Consider the following 21,771-nt stretch of genomic DNA (forward strand, 5'->3'; position numbering starts at 1 on the left):
TATCTACTGTGAAGGGGGCACATATCTTGGCATATCCACCGTAAGAGGGCACATATCTTGGCATATCTACTGTGAAGGAGGCACATATCTGGCATATCTACGGTGAGGGAGCACATATTTGGGGATATCTACTGTGAAGGGGGCACATATCTTGGCATATCTACTATGAAGGGGGCACATATCTGTGAGTAGACCTGAGGGACTGAAACACTGGGTAGAACATAAAAGTAGGCACATAAGGACTGATTCACATATATCCGCTCTGTAGCATGCTCTGTGTAAGGTATTTATTCTAAAATACATGCAGTTTCATTGCTATAAGCGCCGTGCAAAATGCCACAAGGGGGCCCACTGAGACTTTATCGCCCAAGGGCCCACATGAACCTGGAGCCGGCCCTGAGTGTGAATGAGGCCTAAAGTGGGTAGTACTGGTCTTTAGAATCCACATCAATGTGTATATATATATACATATATATATATATATATATATATATATATACAGTGCAGGATAAAGCCGCCCGCTGACGGTTTCACCACTTCTGTCTCCTGTGTTCACACATGCTGTGCCCAGAGCTCAATGGACATTACTGCCGCACTATGGCTGCCAGTGGTGTCTGCCAGAACGTCGCTAGTAGGAGGCTGCTGCGTCAACAGAACTGTAAGGGGGTATTCCCATATGTGGACTTGCTGCCACAGATTTGCATATATTGTACAGTAACAGCTGAGTTGATGATTTTTTAAAATTTCATCCACATTCTACAGGGAAAAAAATGCACTCACACTGCAAGTTTTTAATCTGCCACATGTCAATTTACACTGTGGGTATTACCCATGGCTTATAACCTTTGCAAAACAAAGGGTTAAACCAGAAAAAGTCCTGCTGTGATTCCAATAATGATGTGGCCCCAAAAAAACAACCCATTTCAGCTGTTTCAGAGAAACCTGCTGCTTAGTTTCCATGATAGATATTCTGCAGCAGCCTCTCTACCTGAACACAAACCGAGAGCACATACAGCCCCATAGTGGAAACGTGTAGTGTAAACATATATAATTATAACATAATCAAGCCTCTTTAACCTTTGAGGGATAGACCATAAAAATTTAAAAGTAAAAAATTAACATAGAGCCCACAGTACCAGCAACAATGTCCTGAGTACCAGCCCCAGAGTGCCCCTAATATCAGTCACAATGTCCCCAGTACCAAACTGAGAGCTTCTAATATCACCCATGAAATCCTCAGTCCAAGGCACTATGACACCAGTCAACCATATCTCTGTGCCCATATATTCTGCATCATTTAAACCTTGTAGTGAGCAGAATAGTGAGTGCAGCTCTGGAGTATAATACAGGATTTAATTTAGGATCAGTACAGGATAAGTAATGTATGTACACAGTGACTGCACCAGCAGAATAGTGAGTGCAGCTCTGGAGTATAATACAGGATGTAACTCAGGATCAGTACAGGATAAGTAATGTATGTACACAGTGACTGCACCAGCAGAATAGTGAGTGCAGCTCTGGAGTATAATACAGGATGTAACTGAGGATCAGTACAGGATAAGTAATGTATGTACACAGTGACTGCCCCAGCAGAAAAGTGAGTGCAGCCCTGGAGTATAATACAGGATGTAACTCAGGATCAGTACAGGATAAGTAATGTATGTACACAGTGACTGCACCAGCAGAATAGTGAGTGCAGCCCTGGAGTATAATACAGGATGTATCTCAGGATCAGTACAGGAGAAGTAATGTATGTACACAGTGACTGCATCAGCAGAATAGTGAGTGCAGCTTTGGAGTATAATACAGGATAAAACTCAGGATCAGTACAGGATAAGTAACTGTCACGGCCACGGTTATGGTCGTGACTCCTTAACCGCATGCGGTTGCCTGCGGCTTGGTTTTGGTGTTCAATCACAGGTGAGGGCCGCTGGTGTGTGGCCTCACTTGTGGTTGCCGCGGGCAACTAGTTGTATGGTGTTGGTTTCAGCAGTGCAGCCTGAGCGGTGCTGGGCAGCTTGCTGCATGGCATGCGGTTGCACCTAACAACCTTCATGTTGGGCGTTGTGTTTGTTTGTCTGGTGTGCACTGCGTTTTATGTTGTGTGTGCACTAGGACTCTTCCCTTCACTGTGGCTGCCCGTGGCAACGTTTGGTTGGATGTGTACATGTGGTGGCAGTGTCCCGGCCTTCGGGCTGACTCCCAGGACATGGTTGCCACCCATGTCGTTGCCTGCGGCAACAGCCACAGTGTGATCTTGGTTTGGACACTTCCCCTTTAAGTGGTGTTTTCCCTTCCCTGGTGTTGGAAGGGTTAACTCCCTTTCTGTGTGTGTGAGACACACTGGGTGTGTCTGTGTGGGTGTGGCCTCTTAGGCCTATAAAGCCTCAGTGTTTGGCATGTGTCAGTGGGTTGCTTCAGCCATGCTTAGCTGGAGCAGCCTCCTGTGTATATCATCTGCCAGTGGGGGGCCACCCTTGTGGTCATAGGTTTATCTGTGTAGTTTATGTCTTGATGTTCAGTTGTTTTCCTTTGTCTCTGCAACTACGGATGTCCTGGTTATGTTTGCTGTGTCCTCTAGTTGTTCTTTGGACATTAGTAGTGCATGCATGGGTTCCAGTCAGCGTGGCTGTGACAGGTACATGTGGAACTAGTAGTTCGCCTGTCATATCTGTATGTTGTATGTGTTTCCCCATTCCTTGTAGCTTGGCCAGTGAGACCCTTGTTCCTCCGTGTCCAGAAGGAACAGGCCGTCTTACCTTGACTCCTAGTTAGGGATCCGAGGTTCCTGAGCATGGGCCATCCTACCTTCAAGGTCGGCCCATGCAGCTAGGAGTTAGGGTCAGGTTAGGGATGCTTTAGGAGGTGACCTGCTCCCTAATCCTGTCGTCCTGGCCGAGCGGCCTAACATCTTCTGGCATCGCACGGCTGAGGGTTTTCCCCATCCTCAGCCGTGACAGTAACGAGTGCAGCTCTGGAGTATAATACAGGATGTAACTCAGGTTCAGTACAGGATAGGTAATATATGTACACAGTGACTGCACCAGCAGAATAGTGAGTGCAGCTCTGGAGTATAATACAGGATGTAACATAGGTTCAGTACAGGATAAGTAATGTATGTATACAGTGACTGCACCAGCAGAATAGTGAGTGCAGCTCTGGAGAATAATGCAGGATGTAACTCAGGATCAGTACAGGATAAGTAATGTATGTACACAGTGACTGCACCAGCAGAATGGTGAGTGCAGCTCTGGAGTATAATGCAGGATGTAACTCGGGATCAGTACAGGATAAGTAATGTATGTATACAGTGGCTGCACCAGCAGAATAGTGAGTGCTGCTCTGAAGTATAATACAGGATGTAACTCAGGATCAGTACAGGATAAGTAATGTATGTACACAGTGACTGCACCAGCAGAATAGTGAGTGCAGCTCTGGAGCATAATACAGGATATAATGTTGTTATAAAGTTAATCATCTCTACAGGCCATACAGAACAGCATGTAAATATACAGAAGCTGACTAACCTTGTACGAACAATTTGGAATATTTTATATCCTGCAATAAACGAGGCGAGCCGTGACAGACTCTGCTTTCCTGACCCAGTGTCTCCTATTAACAGAGCATTTCCACGGGCAGTGCGGATGATGCGTGAAACCTGTGGGAAAAACAATAACCGCTGGGAAAGAACTATTTACCAAACTAACAGTAACACAAAATTAAGGGTGAAATAAAAGCTTTAAAAGTAGATTTTTAACCAAACAGCATTTATGCCTTAAAGGGGTATTCCAGTTGTGGATAGGGGATAACTATTAGATCGGTGGGGGATCTACTGCGGGGACCCCCACCTATAACGAGAACGGGGACCCTGTACAGAGCTGGGCTATCTCTTGGATTCCCATAGAAATGAAGGGAGTGGCCACTCACATGTGCGACCAGCCACTCCGTTCATGTCAGGGGGCTGCAGAGGATACAGGGGCCCCCGTTCTCATGATCGATGGGGGTCCCATTGGTAGGACCACCACCGATCTAATAGTTATCCCCTATCCTGTGGATAGGGAATAACCTCAAACAAGCAGAATACCCCATTAAAGACGCACTTATTTCCAGAACAGGACCCCCGAAGTGAGCGGAGAGCAGCCACGCAAGAGCGGCCACCCTCCATTTTTCTGTGGACTGGCAAAAATAACCAGGCTATTTCTGGAACTCCCACAGATGGGACACAAGTGGTAGCATAGAACTCCCATAGAAATGCATGGAGAGTGCCCCACGCATGTGGGGTAAGCTCTTCTTCATTTTCGAGGGCCCATTCTGGAGACAGGTGTGGGTCTCAAAGGTGGGACCAAAACCTATCTGACATTGGTGGCATATCCTAGCAATATGCCACCAATGTCTCAGATGAGACAACCCCACTAGATATACAAAACAGCGAGTCCAATTTTTTGCTGTGGTTGGAGGTAAGATGGCTGACAATGAATATGGCCTCAGCTTTTACAAGGGCTGTATCAGTCACAGTCCTCCATGATTCCTCTGCTTATTTTCACCTTGTCTACAAATCTCTGCACATCTAGGCATACTGTATGTGTCGTTCACAGTTTAGGACGTCTGGTGGCAACTCATGTGAGAGCTGTAACTGCACTCATCATACCAGGCTCAAATCACACCACGCTAGGTTTCAAACAGTCCCACCAAACGTACACACAGACATATGCAGCTACTACCATAAATGCAGTACCCCAAAAGAGGGTACTTGCAAACTGTTCTTGTTATATAATATTATGCAATGCTATTTGATGCTATTTTATATGTTCATACCATGTAATTTACACAGCATAGCTTTTTTATGGATGTGAGGTGGTTAATTACATTGACTCAGCCCCTGCAGGAAGTTATGGTGTGGATCCTGGATCTGCCGCTAGTTCTGTCCAGAGGAGGAAGGAGGAACTTTGATATGTGCTAAAGTTCCTGAGAATCACCTTCTCTGAGGATTATCTACCCATGTGACAGAAATCACTATTTTTATAGAACTTCAGAAAAAGAGAGAGAAAGAGGGAAGCCAGAAGGTCCAGAATCTGCATGGCTGAGCATTGGACACAGTAAGGTATTTTGCTGTTTACGACTGCTACAGACTTTACTGCAGTGAGAGGGACATTGCTAAAACACCCTTCACACTTGGACACGTTCTGGCCAGTCGTAATCCTGTACCCCTCAGAAGGGAATTACAGTCAGCATTGCAAGAGTAATATTGCCAGCCCTAGATTCAGCAAAAAGAGATTTTGGACAGGTAAAGAGGGAAAGAGTACTACAATTCCCATCCTTGCTCAAATCCATACATTGCTATCTGGGAAGACATGCACTGTCAATTCTTTGACAGAGCTACTACTACTCCCATCCTCCACTCCTCCTGGGCTTGCGGCATAGACACATGTGTTCTTTTTTGCACACAGCTGAATTGGAAAGCGCGGAGGACTATGTTCTTCTATACAGATGAGGCCGTGGGATCTGACATGTAGATCACTGATTAGAATACCAATTAGACTACATTTCTTTCAGATGCCACCTTACAGACGCTCTTGAAAAAGATTCAGGCTTGGATCAAAACACAGAGAGTGTGAGATAACTTGTTTGCTACATTAATGTTGCAATTAAACACTATTTCATTATATTTCTATTACATTATGTTTAGAGGGAGTCTGTCATTTTGCAGATCTGCTTAGCCTTGCCTACTGAACTCAATGGACGCGTGTGTGTATACGTAAATTCATGGTGTGAATTAAGTCATTAACAATTAAACTTGGAGTCCCTTGTACAATTTGTCTCCTTGCTGTAATTGATGCTTACCTTAATGAGATGTATCACGGCATCTCTGAACAATACCAGCTCAATGGGAGATCCTATCCCTGTGTCATTTAGCTGTTTTTGGAAGTGCCTCAATTTTTCACACAGAAATTCAAAACTTGCAACCTGAAATAAATGCATAAAATATTAACTGACGGGAAGGTGAGCGGCGATATTCCGAAGTTCACATCCCTCTAGAGATCATGTTACCATCTCATATAATTTTGGAGCTTCAGGAACAACGTCTTCTGGCTCTTCTCCAGAACGTTCTGGCACATCCCTCAGAAAATCCACAAAATAGAAATCATTTTGTACTTCTGACACCAACTGTGGATCCACATTTTCTGCAATAACTTGCGCAAGAGATTTATCAAACCAGCTGTGGTCTTCATGACATACAAACCTAAAACACACGGTAAAATGTTACTGCAGACATCTAGTACCATTACTGTCCGGCTACTTTTACACTGAGACACAATGCAGTGCAGCATAATGAAAACCTCGGGAAATGAAGTCTGGTCCGTGTTAAGGCCCCTTCACGTCGGCTGACACAGCAGGCAGTTATCGGGAACTAACCATTCGTTACTGATAATGGCCTGCTCTTTACAGGAGGTGAAAGCTGCATTTACATGAAGCAATCACCACTGTTGTATGGGGACGAGTGACCGCTTGTTCCCATGCCCACACTGCTGTTAGGAGCATGACCTGCTGTCCAGAAAGGCTGTTCTAGGTGTCTGCATCAGTGATGCCTTCGCCCGATGAACGAGCACTTGCTCATTCATTGGGTGATCAGAGGCACATTTACATAGGACAATTATAGGGAGCAGGCGTTCCTAGGAATGTTCCTACCATATCATTGCTCTGCACAAAGGGGACTTAACCTGCTATGATTCTAAAGCCACCTGAGGGACAACTCCATTTAGACAAGCAGTCCCCCAGCAGCTAGAAGATGTCAGTGTCCCTAGGTGAATGCTCACTCCTCCTGCAGCAGTATATAGTGTGGTGGCCATTGTAGTCTATTGGAATCCATGGAATGCACAGACCATCTTCCATCACCCTGTACTGAGGCTCTCCTTACCATTACTCCTTATCCATTCTATTGACTCCATATGTCCTAACAGGATCACGTGGGAAGAGCTTTCTCAGAGCTGAAAAGCATATCCTAGAACTGTTATTTTCATGCACTCACAGCACTCAACGTCTTGCTCTAGATTTACTATTGACTGTGCAACTAGATTTTGTCTTAAAGTGCTTGACCCATCTCACACATTGGTAGCATATTGCTATTCCTCTAGAATGGGGCCCCTAAAGCGAATGATAGTGCTCCGCACATGCACGGTGTGCTCTCGAATCATTTCTATGGAAGTCCCAAAAAGAGCCAAACAAATGAGGTGCGTAACGCCCATAGAAGTGAATGAAGTGCGCACCGCGCACGCATGGCCACCGTTTCATTTACCTCTATGGGAAGTCCCGAAACAGCTGAGCCATAGATGTTAATGGAGGATGGCCATGTTTGCGCGGTGCGCCCTCGTTCACTTGTGGGTCTCACAGGTGGGAACTGTATCTATCTGACATTGATGGCATATCCTAGTGATATGCCACCAATGTGTAAGATGGGCCAACCCTTGTCAAATTTGAAACAAATGGCGCATCTCTGCTGAAGAAAAACGTATGTACACAATGCAACAGAAATTGCAACATTTCAACACGTTTTGTTTCAATACTTTTTTCCTCTCACACTTAGGCTCCATTCACATATCCGCAAATCCAATTTTGCGGACCCATACATTTCTATGCGGATGTGCTAGCGGCCATCTAGCAACCCATGTCCTCAGCTCTATACCCCAAATCCCGGTGACAGGTTCCCTTCAAGATCTTTCTGACTATGTTTTTAGACATATTTAAAAATCTTTCTACACATTTTCAGTGCAAATTTCTTCCACAATTTAGGCCAACTTGGAATTGTTGGTTTCATACCTGTCTGCAATAACTCGCTGACATTCATGCCTGAAAAGAGCCAGAAGCGTGGACACACTAGTGCACTCTTCAGCTTTGATAGTTAACATTCCTTGCCAAATTCGGGAAAGGTCTCGTAAACTGAAGGTGTAGTGAAATTTGGAGGGGGTAGGAAGCATTTTCATCTGTGGTGTAATAAACACATAGCATTACATAAGGCGGGCACAGAACAGTTAATAATGCAGAGTGTATGCAATCTGTCCACTCCCCATAGTCACTTTTACAAATATCTTTGTGTTCTTATGGCATAAACCCAGGAGGCCCACAAACAGGACAGACTGTTTTCCTGTTCATACTGCGCTCGGCCTCCATGATGCAGCAGGAAGAGGGATGAAGAGATGAATGAGTTTGGGACCTGACATCCTAACATCTCCTGTAGTTACAACGATAGACACAAATTAACCTGCATAATGAAGTGTTGCTTAGCTCTAGGTTAAAATGTATGGATCTGATACTTTATACACATGAGGCACCTACTATATATGTATCCCACCCATGAGGCACCTACTGTATGTGTATCCCACCCATGAGGCACCTACTATATGTGTATCCCACCCATGAGGCACCTACTATATGTGTATCCCACCCATGAGGCACCTACTGTATGTGTATCCCACCCATGAGGCACCTACTGTATGTGTATCCCACCCATGAGGCACCTACTATATGTGTATCCCACCCATGAGGCACCTACTGTATGTGTATCCCACCCATGAGGCACCTACTATATGTGTATCCCACCCATGAGGCACCTACTATATGTGTATCCCACCCATGAGGCACCTACTGTATGTGTATCCCACCCATGAGGCACCTACTATATGTGTATCCCACCCATGAGGCACCTACTATATGTGTATCCCACCCATGAGGCACCTACTATATGTGTATCCCACCCATGAGGCACCTACTATATGTGTATCCCACCCATGAGGCACCTACTATATGTGCATCCCACCCATAAGGCACCTACTATATGTGTATCCCACCCATGAGGCACCTACTATATGTGTATCCCACTCATGAGGCACCTACTATATGTATCCCACCCATGAGGCACCTACTATATGTGTATCCCACCCATGAGGCACCTACTATATGTGTATCCCACCCATCAGGCACCTACTATATGTGTATCCCACCCATGAGGCACCTACTATATGTGTATCCCACCCATCAGGCACCTATGTATCCCACCCATAAGGCACCTACTATATATGTATCCCACCCATGAGGCACCTACTATATGTGTATCCCACCCATAAGGCACCTACTATATGTGTATCCCACCCATGAGGCACCTACTATATGTGTATCCCACCCACGAGGCACCTACTATATGTGTATCCCACCCATAAGGCACCTACTATATGTGTATCCCACCCATAAGGCACCTACTATATATGTATCCCACCCATGAGGCACCTACTATATGTGTATCCAACCCATCAGGCACCTACTATATGTGTATCCCACCCATGAGGCATCTACTATAAATGTATCCCACCCATAAGGCACCTACTATATATGTATCCCACCTATCAGGCACCTACTATATGTGTATCCCACCCATAAGGCACCTACTATATATGTATCCCACCCATGAGGCACCTACTATATATGTATCCCACCCATGAGGCACCTACTATATGTATCCCACCCATGAGGCACCTACTATATGTGTATCCCACCCATGAAGCACCTACTATATGTGTATCCCACCCATCAGGCACCTACTATATGTGTATCCCACCCATGAGGCACCTACTATATGTGTATCCCACCCATAAGGCACCTATGTATCCCACCCATAAGGCACCTACTATACATGTATCCCACCCATGAGGCACCTACTATATGTGTATCCCACCCATGAGGCACCTACTATATATGTATCCCACCCACGAGGCACCTACTATATGTGTATCCCACCCATAAGGCACCTACTATATATGTATCCCACCCATGAGGCACCTACTATATGTGTATCCCACCCATCAGGCACCTACTATATGTGTATCCCACCCATGAGGCATCTACTATAAATGTATCCCACCCATAAGGCACCTACTATATATGTATCCCACCTATCAGGCACCTACTATAAATGTATCCCACCCATAAGGCACCTACTATATATGTATCCCACCCATAAGGCACCTACTATATGTGTATCCCACCCACGTGGCACCTACTATATGTGTATCCCACCCATAAGGCACCTACTATATCTGTATCCCACCCATGGGGCACCTACTATATGTGTATCCCACCCATGAGGCACCTACTATATGTGTATCCCACCCATGAGGCACCTACTATATGTGTATCCCACCCATGAGGCACCTACTGTATGTGTATCCACCCCATGAGGCACCTACTGTATGTGTATCCCACCCATGAGGCACCTACTATATGTGTATCCCACCCATGAGGCACCTACTGTATGTGTATCCCACCCATGAGGCACCTACTATATGTGTATCCCACCCATGAGGCACCTACTATATGTGTATCCCACCCATGAGGCACCTACTGTATGTGTATCCCACCCATGAGGCACCTACTATATGTGTATCCCACCCATGAGGCACCTACTATATGTGTATCCACCCATGAGGCACCTACTATATGTGTATCCCACCCATGAGGCACCTACTATATGTATCCCACCCATGAGGCACCTACTATATGTGCATCCCACCCATAAGGCACCTACTATATGTGTATCCCACCCATGAGGCACCTACTATATGTGTATCCCACTCATGAGGCACCTACTATATGTATCCCACCCATGAGGCACCTACTATATGTGTATCCCACCCATGAGGCACCTACTATATGTGTATCCCACCCATCAGGCACCTACTATATGTGTATCCCACCCATGAGGCACCTACTATATGTGTATCCCACCCATCAGGCACCTATGTATCCCACCCATAAGGCACCTACTATATATGTATCCCACCCATGAGGCACCTACTATATGTGTATCCCACCCATAAGGCACCTACTATATGTGTATCCCACCCATGAGGCACCTACTATATGTGTATCCCACCCACGAGGCACCTACTATATGTGTATCCCACCCATAAGGCACCTACTATATGTGTATCCCACCCATAAGGCACCTACTATATATGTATCCCACCCATGAGGCACCTACTATATGTGTATCCAACCCATCAGGCACCTACTATATGTGTATCCCACCCATGAGGCATCTACTATAAATGTATCCCACCCATAAGGCACCTACTATATATGTATCCCACCTATCAGGCACCTACTATATGTGTATCCCACCCATAAGGCACCTACTATATATGTATCCCACCCATGAGGCACCTACTATATATGTATCCCACCCATGAGGCACCTACTATATGTATCCCACCCATGAGGCACCTACTATATGTGTATCCCACCCATGAAGCACCTACTATATGTGTATCCCACCCATCAGGCACCTACTATATGTGTATCCCACCCATGAGGCACCTACTATATGTGTATCCCACCCATAAGGCACCTATGTATCCCACCCATAAGGCACCTACTATACATGTATCCCACCCATGAGGCACCTACTATATGTGTATCCCACCCATGAGGCACCTACTATATATGTATCCCACCCACGAGGCACCTACTATATGTGTATCCCACCCATAAGGCACCTACTATATATGTATCCCACCCATGAGGCACCTACTATATGTGTATCCCACCCATCAGGCACCTACTATATGTGTATCCCACCCATGAGGCATCTACTATAAATGTATCCCACCCATAAGGCACCTACTATATATGTATCCCACCTATCAGGCACCTACTATAAATGTATCCCACCCATAAGGCACCTACTATATATGTATCCCACCCATAAGGCACCTACTATATGTGTATCCCACCCACGTGGCACCTACTATATGTGTATCCCACCCATAAGGCACCTACTATATATGTATCCCACCCATGAGGCACCTACTATATGTGTATCCCACCCATCAGGCACCTACTATATGTGTATCCCACTCATGAGGCACCTACTATATGTATCCCACCCATGAGGCACCTACTATATGTGTATCCCACCCATGAGGCACCTACTATATGTGTATCCCACCCATCAGGCACCTACTATATGTGTATCCCACCCATGAGGCACCTACTATATGTGTATCCCACCCATCAGGCACCTACTATATGTGTATCCCACCATGAGGCATCTACTATAAATGTATCCCACCCATAAGGCACCTACTATATATGTATCCCACCTATCAGGCACCTACTATAAATGTATCCCACCCATAAGGCACCTACTATATGTGTATCCCACCCATGAGGCACCTACTATGTGTATTCCCACCCACGAGGCACCTACTATATGTGTATCCCACCCATAAGGCACCTACTATATGTGTATCCCACCATAAGGCACCTACTATATGTGTATCCCACCCATGAGGCACCTACTATATGTGTATCCAACCCATCAGGCACCTACTATATGTGTATCCCACCCATGAGGCATCTACTATAAATGTATCCCACCCATAAGGCACCTACTATATATGTATCCCACCTATCAGGCACCTACTATATGTGTATCCCACCCATAAGGCACCTACTATATATGTATCCCACCCATGAGGCACCTACTATATATGTATCCCACCCATGAGGCACCTACTATATGTATCCCACCGATGTGGCACCTACTATATGTGTATCCCACCCATGAAGCACCTACTATATGTGTATCCCACCCATGAGGCACCTACTATATGTGTATCCCACCCATAAGGCACCTATGTATCCCACCCATAAGGCACCTACTATACATGTATCCCACCCATGAGGCACCTACTATATGTGTATCCCACCCATGAGGCACCTACTATATATGTATCCCACCCAGGAGGCACCTACTATATGTGTATCCCACCCATAAGGCACCTACTATATATGTATCCCACCCATGAGGCACCTACTATATGTGTATCCCACCCATCAGGCACCTACTATATGTGTATCCCACCCATGAGGCATCTACTATAAATGTATCCCACCCATAAGGCACCTACTATATATGTATCCCACCTATCAGGCACCTACTATAAATGTATCCCACCCATAAGGCACCTACTATATATGTATCCCACCCATAAGGCACCTACTATATGTGTATCCCACCCACGTGGCACCTACTATATGTGTATCCCACCCATAAGGCACCTACTATATATGTATCCCACCCATGGGGCACCTACTATATGTGTATCCCACCCATCAGGCACCTACTATATGTGTATCCCACTCATGAGGCACCTACTATATGTATCCCACCCATGAGGCACCTACTATATGTGTATCCCACCCATGAGGCACCTACTATATGTGTATCCCACCCATCAGGCACCTACTATATGTGTATCCCACCCATGAGGCACCTACTATATGTGTATCCCACCCATAAGGCACCTATGTATCCCACCCATAAGGCACCTACTATATATGTATCCCACCCATGAGGCACCTACTATATGTGTATCCCACCCATAAGGCACCTACTATATGTGTATCCCACCCATGAGGCACCTACTATATGTGTATCCCACCCACGAGGCACCTACTATATGTGTATCCCACCCATAAGGCACCTACTATATGTGTATCCCACCCATAAGGCACCTACTATATATGTATCCCACCCATGAGGCACCTACTATATGTGTATCCAACCCATCAGGCACCTACTATATGTGTATCCCACCCATGAGGCATCTACTATAAATGTATCCCACCCATAAGGCACCTACTATATATGTATCCCACCTATCAGGCACCTACTATATGTGTATCCCACCCATAAGGCACCTACTATATATGTATCCCACCCATGAGGCACCTACTATATATGTATCCCACCCATGAGGCACCTACTATATGTATCCCACCCATGAGGCACCTACTATATGTGTATCCCACCCATGAAGCACCTACTATATGTGTATCCCACCCATCAGGCACCTACTATATGTGTATCCCACCCATGAGGCACCTACTATATGTGTATCCCACCCATAAGGCACCTATGTATCCCACCCATAAGGCACCTACTATATATGTATCCCACCCATGAGGCACCTACTATATGTGTATCCCACCCATGAGGCACCTACTATATATGTATCCCACCCACGAGGCACCTACTATATGTGTATCCCACCCATAAGGCACCTACTATATATGTATCCCACCCATGAGGCACCTACTATATGTGTATCCCACCCATCAGGCACCTACTATATGTGTATCCCACCCATGAGGCATCTACTATAAATGTATCCCACCCATAAGGCACCTACTATATATGTATCCCACCTATCAGGCACCTACTATAAATGTATCCCACCCATAAGGCACCTACTATATATGTATCCCACCCATAAGGCACCTACTATATGTGTATCCCACCCACGTGGCACCTACTATATGTGTATCCCACCCATAAGGCACCTACTATATATGTATCCCACCCATGGGGCACCTACTATATGTGTATCCCACCCATCAGGCACCTACTATATGTGTATCCCACCCATGAGGCATCTACTATAAATGTATCCCACCCATAAGGCACCTACTATATATATATCCCACCTATCAGGCACCTACTATATGTGTATCCCACCCATAAGGCACCTACTATATATGTATCCCACCCATGAGGCACCTACTATATATATGTATCCCACCCATAAGGCACCTACTATACATGTATCCCACCCATGAGGCACCTACTATATATGTATCCCACCCATGAGGCACCTACTATATATGTATCCCACCCATGAGGCACCTACTATATATGTATCCCACCCATGAGGCACCTACTATATATGTATCCCACCCATGAGGCACCTACTATATATGTATCCCACCTATCAGGCACCTATTATATGTGTATCCCACCCATAAGGCACCTACTATATATGTATCCCACCCATGAGGCACCTACTATATATATGTATCCCACCCATAAGGCACCTACTATATATGTATCCCACCCATGAGGCACCTACTATATATGTATCCCACCCATGAGGCACCTACTATATGTGTATCCCACCCATGAGGCACCTACTATATGTGTATCCCACCCATGAGGCACCTACTATATGTGTATCCCACCCATGAGGCACCTACTATATGTGTATCCCACCCATGAGGCACCTACTATATATGTATCCCACCCATGAGCCTGCTGTATTGATGATTTAGCAGATTGAGGGTGACCACAGATGGTGCTCTCTGCAGTTAGGGCCAAATTCTGAATTAAAAGGGTTGTATGAGATTAGAGATACTTAGCCATTTTCTTCAGTAAACAGCTGCACTCTTACCTCTGGGCCGTGTGTGGTTTTGTAATTCAGCCCCGTCCACCACTATGCCAGACGCAGCCCGTAGGTAACAGCAGAAGAAGGCACCTCCACGCCAACAGTCGATATAACACGTTTATCATACACATTACGGCTATCACTCCTGATGACTACATGGTCAGATTTATCTGCAGACTCTTGGGTGCGCTCAGTAATAAAGTAATGCCTAATGCTTCATACTGTATCTGGAGATGCATCCATAGGGTACAGTAGATAAAGGAAAATGTAGACATGTCCTAAGTGTAGGCAGTGGAAGGTGATTCCTTTCACTAATCTGGCTCAGTAGTCAGTTTAGGCAATGGCGTACTTTACTACCATGCAAATGCTTGGGGCCCCACAGATCAGGGAGCCCCTTGCTGGAGACAAGTGATTGGCTGGAGAAAAAAAAGCCTTGCACCAGCATTTCCTATGTAAATAGCTGAATATTTTATATGACTTGATTTCTCCTGTTGGTTACAGAATCAGGTAATGACTGTGTAACCCTCTAAATAGCCTCATTTAGGGGTACAGGCAATAGAATACTCGAAAAATTTGAATATCGTGCAAAAGTCCATTTATTTCAGTAATGCAAATGAAAAGGAATTGCATTAAGGCGCTTAATGCCGCCGCTGCACTACAGTAATACACTTGTATGATCTATACAAGTGTAATACTGTAGTGCAGCGGCAGCATGAAGCGCACGGCGCCATAGCGACCAATGACGCCGTGCGCTCCTGCTCTCAGCAGGATGCCAGGCCGGGATACCACGGACCGCTCACGGCCACGGAACACGGCCGTGTGCATTCAGCCTAATGCAGCTTAAAATTTGAATTTTGTGAAAAGGTTCAATATTCTCGGCTCAAAGTGTCACACTGTAGTCCGCTAATTAATCCATATCCCCTGAGCAAAGGGGACCTGAGATTGTGACTTTGGGGTTTCATAAGCTGTAGCCATAATCATCCAGATGATAACAAATAAAGGCTTGAAATATCTCACTTTGCCTGTAATGAGTCTCATGTGTTAGCTTCACCTTTTAAGTTGCATTACTGAAATAAATGAACTTTGCACAATATTCAAATTTTTCGAGTTTCACCTGTAAGTCTATGTTTTTGAGAATGTCAGTGTGAAGCCATAAACTGCATTGCCTTTGTCATCTTCCACAGAGCTCTGCTGGCTGGCACCAGCTTCTTCACCAGGCTGCATACGTCTGCTCTGAAGTTCCTACAGGAATGAAAATATCCACATCCTATGACTCCTGCAGAAAAGGAGATGAGATGAATGTCAGCTGAGCGGTTCCACTGTGATTCTGATTACACTCTTACAAGTTATTACAAATTGTGGTGTCGGCATTTTGTGGGGTGCACTTAGAGGCTGCCAGATCGAACTGTATGGGTATGAACAATGGCGCACAACATGTAACCGTGTGACGGGCACCTTGTAGAAACTGCATCTGTGTGCACATAGAATACTAAACAGCCCCCCATGGATGTGAAGTGTGTGACTGGATATTCAATAGCATTTTCTACCTGGGACACCTCTCGCATGCAGCATCCTGGCCTGTCTCCATCCTGCTGGGAACTGGTGGTTATCATCTGCCCTTCAGTATCAGTAAGGCTGCAGTCTAATTGGTCGTGTGGCTGCATCCCAAATGGCTCACAACCGCTCCATGTGGTCGTATCCTTATAAATCTGCCCCGGCGACTTCTGTGTCTGTTTACCACATGTACTATGCAAGCTCCTAGTGCATCGGTTAAACATATAACTGTGGAATCTGACCCTATAGGTGCAGTACACGTATTACATGACGCCTATGCGTGCAATAACGCTGCCTGCTGAGCTATTCCCTGTGACTAAAAAAGGAAACCCCCATTGCTGCTGAAGGGAGGCCCAAAGGACACTCTTGGAATTTGGCAGCAATGGGACCTATAGGTGCATTTAATGGAGGTGCCAGAAGCTTTCCCAACCCATTCAGTAATCTGAGGAGAACCTTTGTTCAGCCATTTTCATTGATATGAAGTTTATACAGGAATAGAAATATCCACATCCTCTGAATCCGATGCAAAAATGTAGACAAGATCTTTGTTTGCCATCAGTGATGCCGAAGTGTTTAGCTCTCATCAAAGTGTCTAGACTGGATACAACTATAACAAACCCTCAGATGTGAGAGGTACAAGGTCTCCGCAGCTCTTCTGCCTCTTCTAATAAGGCCTCCTTCACACAAACGTATTTCCTTTCTGTGTCTGTTCGTTTTGTTTTTGTGGACCGTATGCGAAACCATTCATTTCAATGGGTCCGCAAAAAAAACGGAAGTTACTCCATGTGCATTCCATTTCTGTATGTCCATTCTACAAAAAAAACAGAACATGTCCTATTATTGTCCACATTACGGACAAGGAAAGGACTGTTCTATTAGGGGCCAGCTGTTCAATTCCGCAAAATACGGAATGCGCACGGACGTCATCCGTATTTTTTGTGGATCTGTTTTTTGCGGACCGCAAAATACATACAGTTGTGTGCAAGAGGCCTAAACAAGATATTTTAGTTTTAATCACTGACAGTAAGCAGAGATCCTGGAAATGGTGAGGCATTGAAACACAAAGTATAAACTGACTAGTAAAACATTGCAAACAAAATCAAGACAAAACAGGCATATAGAAATATGATGGCTTACCAAATATCTTGTCAATAGACGCACTGGAGGGCAATGTACAGTTAAAAATGGTAAACTGTCTCTTTAAACGCTGCGGGATATCGTTACGTCCTCCTCCTGGATGTATCATGGCCCCTATGAACTGCACATCCACGATAGCTGTAAAATCTCCAGGCTTGTCTAAGCTGTACATCCCTTTCATTTCCATCATCTGGCGAACTATTTCATTCGTTACCTGCAGGAAACGTAATGCATCATTACAGGGGCTGTCCTATCTCGCTGTGGAAACGGCAAGATGAGAATAAGCCCCACCACCGGATGGCCAGGCCTACGGAGCTGCCGCTCCACTGTTTCTGTTACTCCCATTACAGTGACTAGCATAGCAGAACAAGCTTTGATGGTTCCGTAACTCCTGAGTATTAGAACCTGCCAGGCTTGCTGTGCTATGTTATTTGCGTAGCTTCCATTCACTGCAATGGGAGCTACAGAAACAGCAATTTCCGTAAGTCCAGCCACCTGGGGCCAGTGCTCAGTCCCATCTCACCAGGGTAATGGTGAAACAGGACAACCCCTTTAACCAGGATCTTCAAGATATCAATATAGCCAGTCACACATGGGTCAGCTTTTCTCTGATTTCTGCAGCATTGTGATTTATTTCCACTAGTGAGATGCTGATCGTTACATACAATGAAAGATATCTGTAACAATCTGATCAGGATTGCCGCGGCCTTCTCACTGTTCACCGCAGGACCAGTGACGTCACGACTAGTATCACTGGCCCGGGCACGGCTAAGCTCTGTTCACTTGAATGGAGCTTAGCCGCGCCCAGGCTAGTTGATACTAGTCGTGACATCAGTGGGCCTGCGGTAAACAGTGAGAAGGCCGCGGCGCTGCTGGAGCGCCGCTGCCTTCTCAAACAGCAGATCCGACACCCGGGACCCCCCGCCGATCAGGTGCTGATGATCTATCCAGAGTATAGATCATCAGTTTAAACAAACTGCAGAACCCCTTTAAGCAGTGACAATTGGGAAAAATTCTGCAGAACACTTAAAAGGGCTGTACCATTAAATGTTATTTTAATACAATTCTATAAGAAAAACAAGAAACTTTAGCAATTTACTTTCTGTTACAAAATGCTCCAGTTGTGAGAGACTCTCTTTACTTCATTATAATGGCGATCCCTGTTGTTTAATCTGTATACATTCACCTTTTGAGGTGGTCGCTCGTGCTCAGTTCCATCATTCAACACCACCTGCCATATCTACAGGGAGAGAGCTGCAGCGGAAAGGACACAGCCCCTGAGAAAGGACATGTCCTCTGATTTACCAGTCAGAAGAGAATCTAGCAGAGCAATTGGAGCGATGAATGGGGAGATCTCATGTAGGGCCCCCTCTATGATGAGTACAAGACTGAATGGAACGGATTGTTTAGTCTCACAGTGAATCATTATTTTTTATCATTACATCTCTGTTCAGTTTTTCACATAAATTATTTCTGTGCTATCTGTGGTATTTCTGTGCGTAAATCAGCGAGTGATCAGATACCTGGTTTCCCCAGTCATTGAAGGCTGGCATGTTAATGTCGTCAATGAACACGGTCATTTTTCTACCACCGGACGGGCCATGTGTGCTGCCGATACGCTTGTCCACAAAGCTTTCCATCGCTCTCTATAAGACAATTGAGACTCAGGACTTAGTACAGAAGAAGGCGAGAAAACAGCAGAGGAACAGTAAATACAGAGCGACTCCCAGCAGAAGAGGCTGCGGCCCTCCGCTCAGCGCTGCGGCCTCCTCACAGCATACCAAGCACAGCTCCGTACATTGTATAGCGGCTGTGCTTGGCACGGCAGCCCAGGCCTAATCACTTCAATGTGACAGAGCTGGACATAGGTCATGTGACTGATGAATGTGACGTCACTGGCCTAGGAAGAGATAGATGATCGGCTGGGTGCCAGGAATCAGCCCCCCACCAATCAGATATTGATGTCCTACCCTGAGAATAGGCCATATTATACACCTGGAAAACTCCCTTTAAAAAAATAAAAACACTGACAACTGCAACAAAATTGATGACACATTTTTTGCTTCAATTATTAGAACAGTATGTGGGGGACGTTTCTCAAAACATTGGGGCCAATATTCAATTCAACTGCCTATCTACCTAAGCAGGTGTCAAAAGGTAAGTATGACAAGAACATCTAACCATCCTCAACAGACATGGACCTCCTAGTCCTAGTAGACTGGACATTGAAAAAGATCCTAAACATCTACCTGGAACATGAGGGGTTCAGTTGCTGCAGAGAAGTTTAATGATTTCCACACGTGTTCTTCTATGTTATATCTCTTCAGGTAAGCGTTAATCATCACTGTCTTTCCAGTGCCCTGTTCTCCAGTCAGTAGAACAGCCTAATATCACAAATCACATCAAATATGGTTAACCTTCATTCATTCACAGACCCCCCATATAGAGTTTACAACCTGCTCCTACTTTCAGACATTTCTCCTGTAATCATAGAAAACATAGAAACATAGAATGTGTCGGCAGAAAGGAACCATTTGGCCCATCTAGTCTGCCCAATATACTAAGTACTGTGGATAGCCCCTGGCCCTATCTTATATGAAGGATAGCCTTATGCCTATCCCATGCATGCTTAAACTCCTTCACTGTATTTGCAGCTGCCACTTCTGCAGGAAGGCTATTCCCTGCATCCACTACTCTCTCAGTAAAGTAATACTTCCTGATATTACTTTTAAACCTTTGCCCCTCTAATGTAACACTATGTCCTCTTGTAGCAGTTTTTCTTCTTGTAAATCTTCTCTCCTCTTTTCCCTTGTTGCTTCCCTTTATGTATTTAGCAGTTTCTCTCATCTCCCCTCTGTCTCGTCTTTCTTCCAAGCTCTACATGTTAAGGTCCTTTCATCTTTCCTGGTAAGTTTTATCCTGCAATCCATGTACCAGTTTAGTAGCTCTTCTCTGAACTCTCTCTAGAGTATCTATATCCTTCTGGAGATATGGCCTCCAGTACTGAGCACAATACTCCAGATGAGGTCTCACTAGTGCTCTGTAGAGCAGCATGAGCGCCCCCCTCTGTCTACTGGTAATGCCTCCCCCTATACACCCCAGAATTCGGCTAGCATTTCCTGCTGCTCTATGACATGGTCTGCCTACCTTTAAGTCTTCTGAAATAATGACCCCTAAATCCCTTTCCTCAGATACTGAGGTTAGGACTGTATCACTGATTTTATATTCTGCCCTTGGGTTTTTACGCCCCAGGTGCATTATCTCGCACTTATCAACATTACATTTTAGTTGCCAGATTTGTGACCATTCCTCTAGTTTTCCTAAGTCCTTTTCCATTTGGTGTATCCCTCCAGGAACATCAACCCTGTTACAAATCTTTGTGTCATCAGCAAAAAGACACACCTTACCATTGAGGCCTTCTGCAATTTCGCTGATAAAGATATTAAACAATATGGGTCCCAGAACAGATCCCTGAGGTACCCCACTGGTAACAAGACCTTGGTCTGAATATACTCCATGGACTACAACCCTCTGTTGTCTGTCCCTCAGCCACTGTCTAATCCATTCAACAATATGGGAGTCCAGGCCCAAAGACTGCACTTTATTGAGAAGCCTTCTATGTGGGACAGTATCAAAAGCCTTACTGAAGTCTAGATAAGCGATGTCTACTGCACCTCCACCGTCTATTATTTTAGTCACCCAATCAAAAAAATCTATAAGATTAGTTTGACATGATCTCCCTGAAGTAAACCCGTGCTGTTTTTCATCTTTCAATCCATGGGATTTTAGATGTTCCACAATCCTCTCC

General features: G+C 45.2%; 1 protein-coding gene across 1 annotated transcript in view; it reads right to left on the reverse strand.

Annotated features, from left to right (window-relative positions):
* The window catches only part of DNAH8 (dynein axonemal heavy chain 8), a 478,630-nt gene that overhangs the window by 123,231 nt on the left and 333,628 nt on the right, over positions 1-21,771 (reverse strand). The window contains exons 55-62 of the mRNA XM_044291082.1: positions 20,213-20,347; positions 19,487-19,609; positions 17,964-18,177; positions 16,439-16,548; positions 7,816-7,979; positions 6,049-6,241; positions 5,842-5,964; positions 3,528-3,658 (exon numbers count right to left, since the gene is read on the reverse strand). Of these exons, the coding sequence (XP_044147017.1) occupies positions 3,528-3,658; positions 5,842-5,964; positions 6,049-6,241; positions 7,816-7,979; positions 16,439-16,548; positions 17,964-18,177; positions 19,487-19,609; positions 20,213-20,347 (1,193 nt within the window). The remainder of the gene's footprint in view (positions 1-3,527; positions 3,659-5,841; positions 5,965-6,048; positions 6,242-7,815; positions 7,980-16,438; positions 16,549-17,963; positions 18,178-19,486; positions 19,610-20,212; positions 20,348-21,771) is intronic.

This window comes from Bufo gargarizans, chromosome 4 (genome assembly GCF_014858855.1).
Source record: "Bufo gargarizans isolate SCDJY-AF-19 chromosome 4, ASM1485885v1, whole genome shotgun sequence".
Lineage (NCBI taxonomy): Eukaryota > Metazoa > Chordata > Amphibia > Anura > Bufonidae > Bufo > Bufo gargarizans.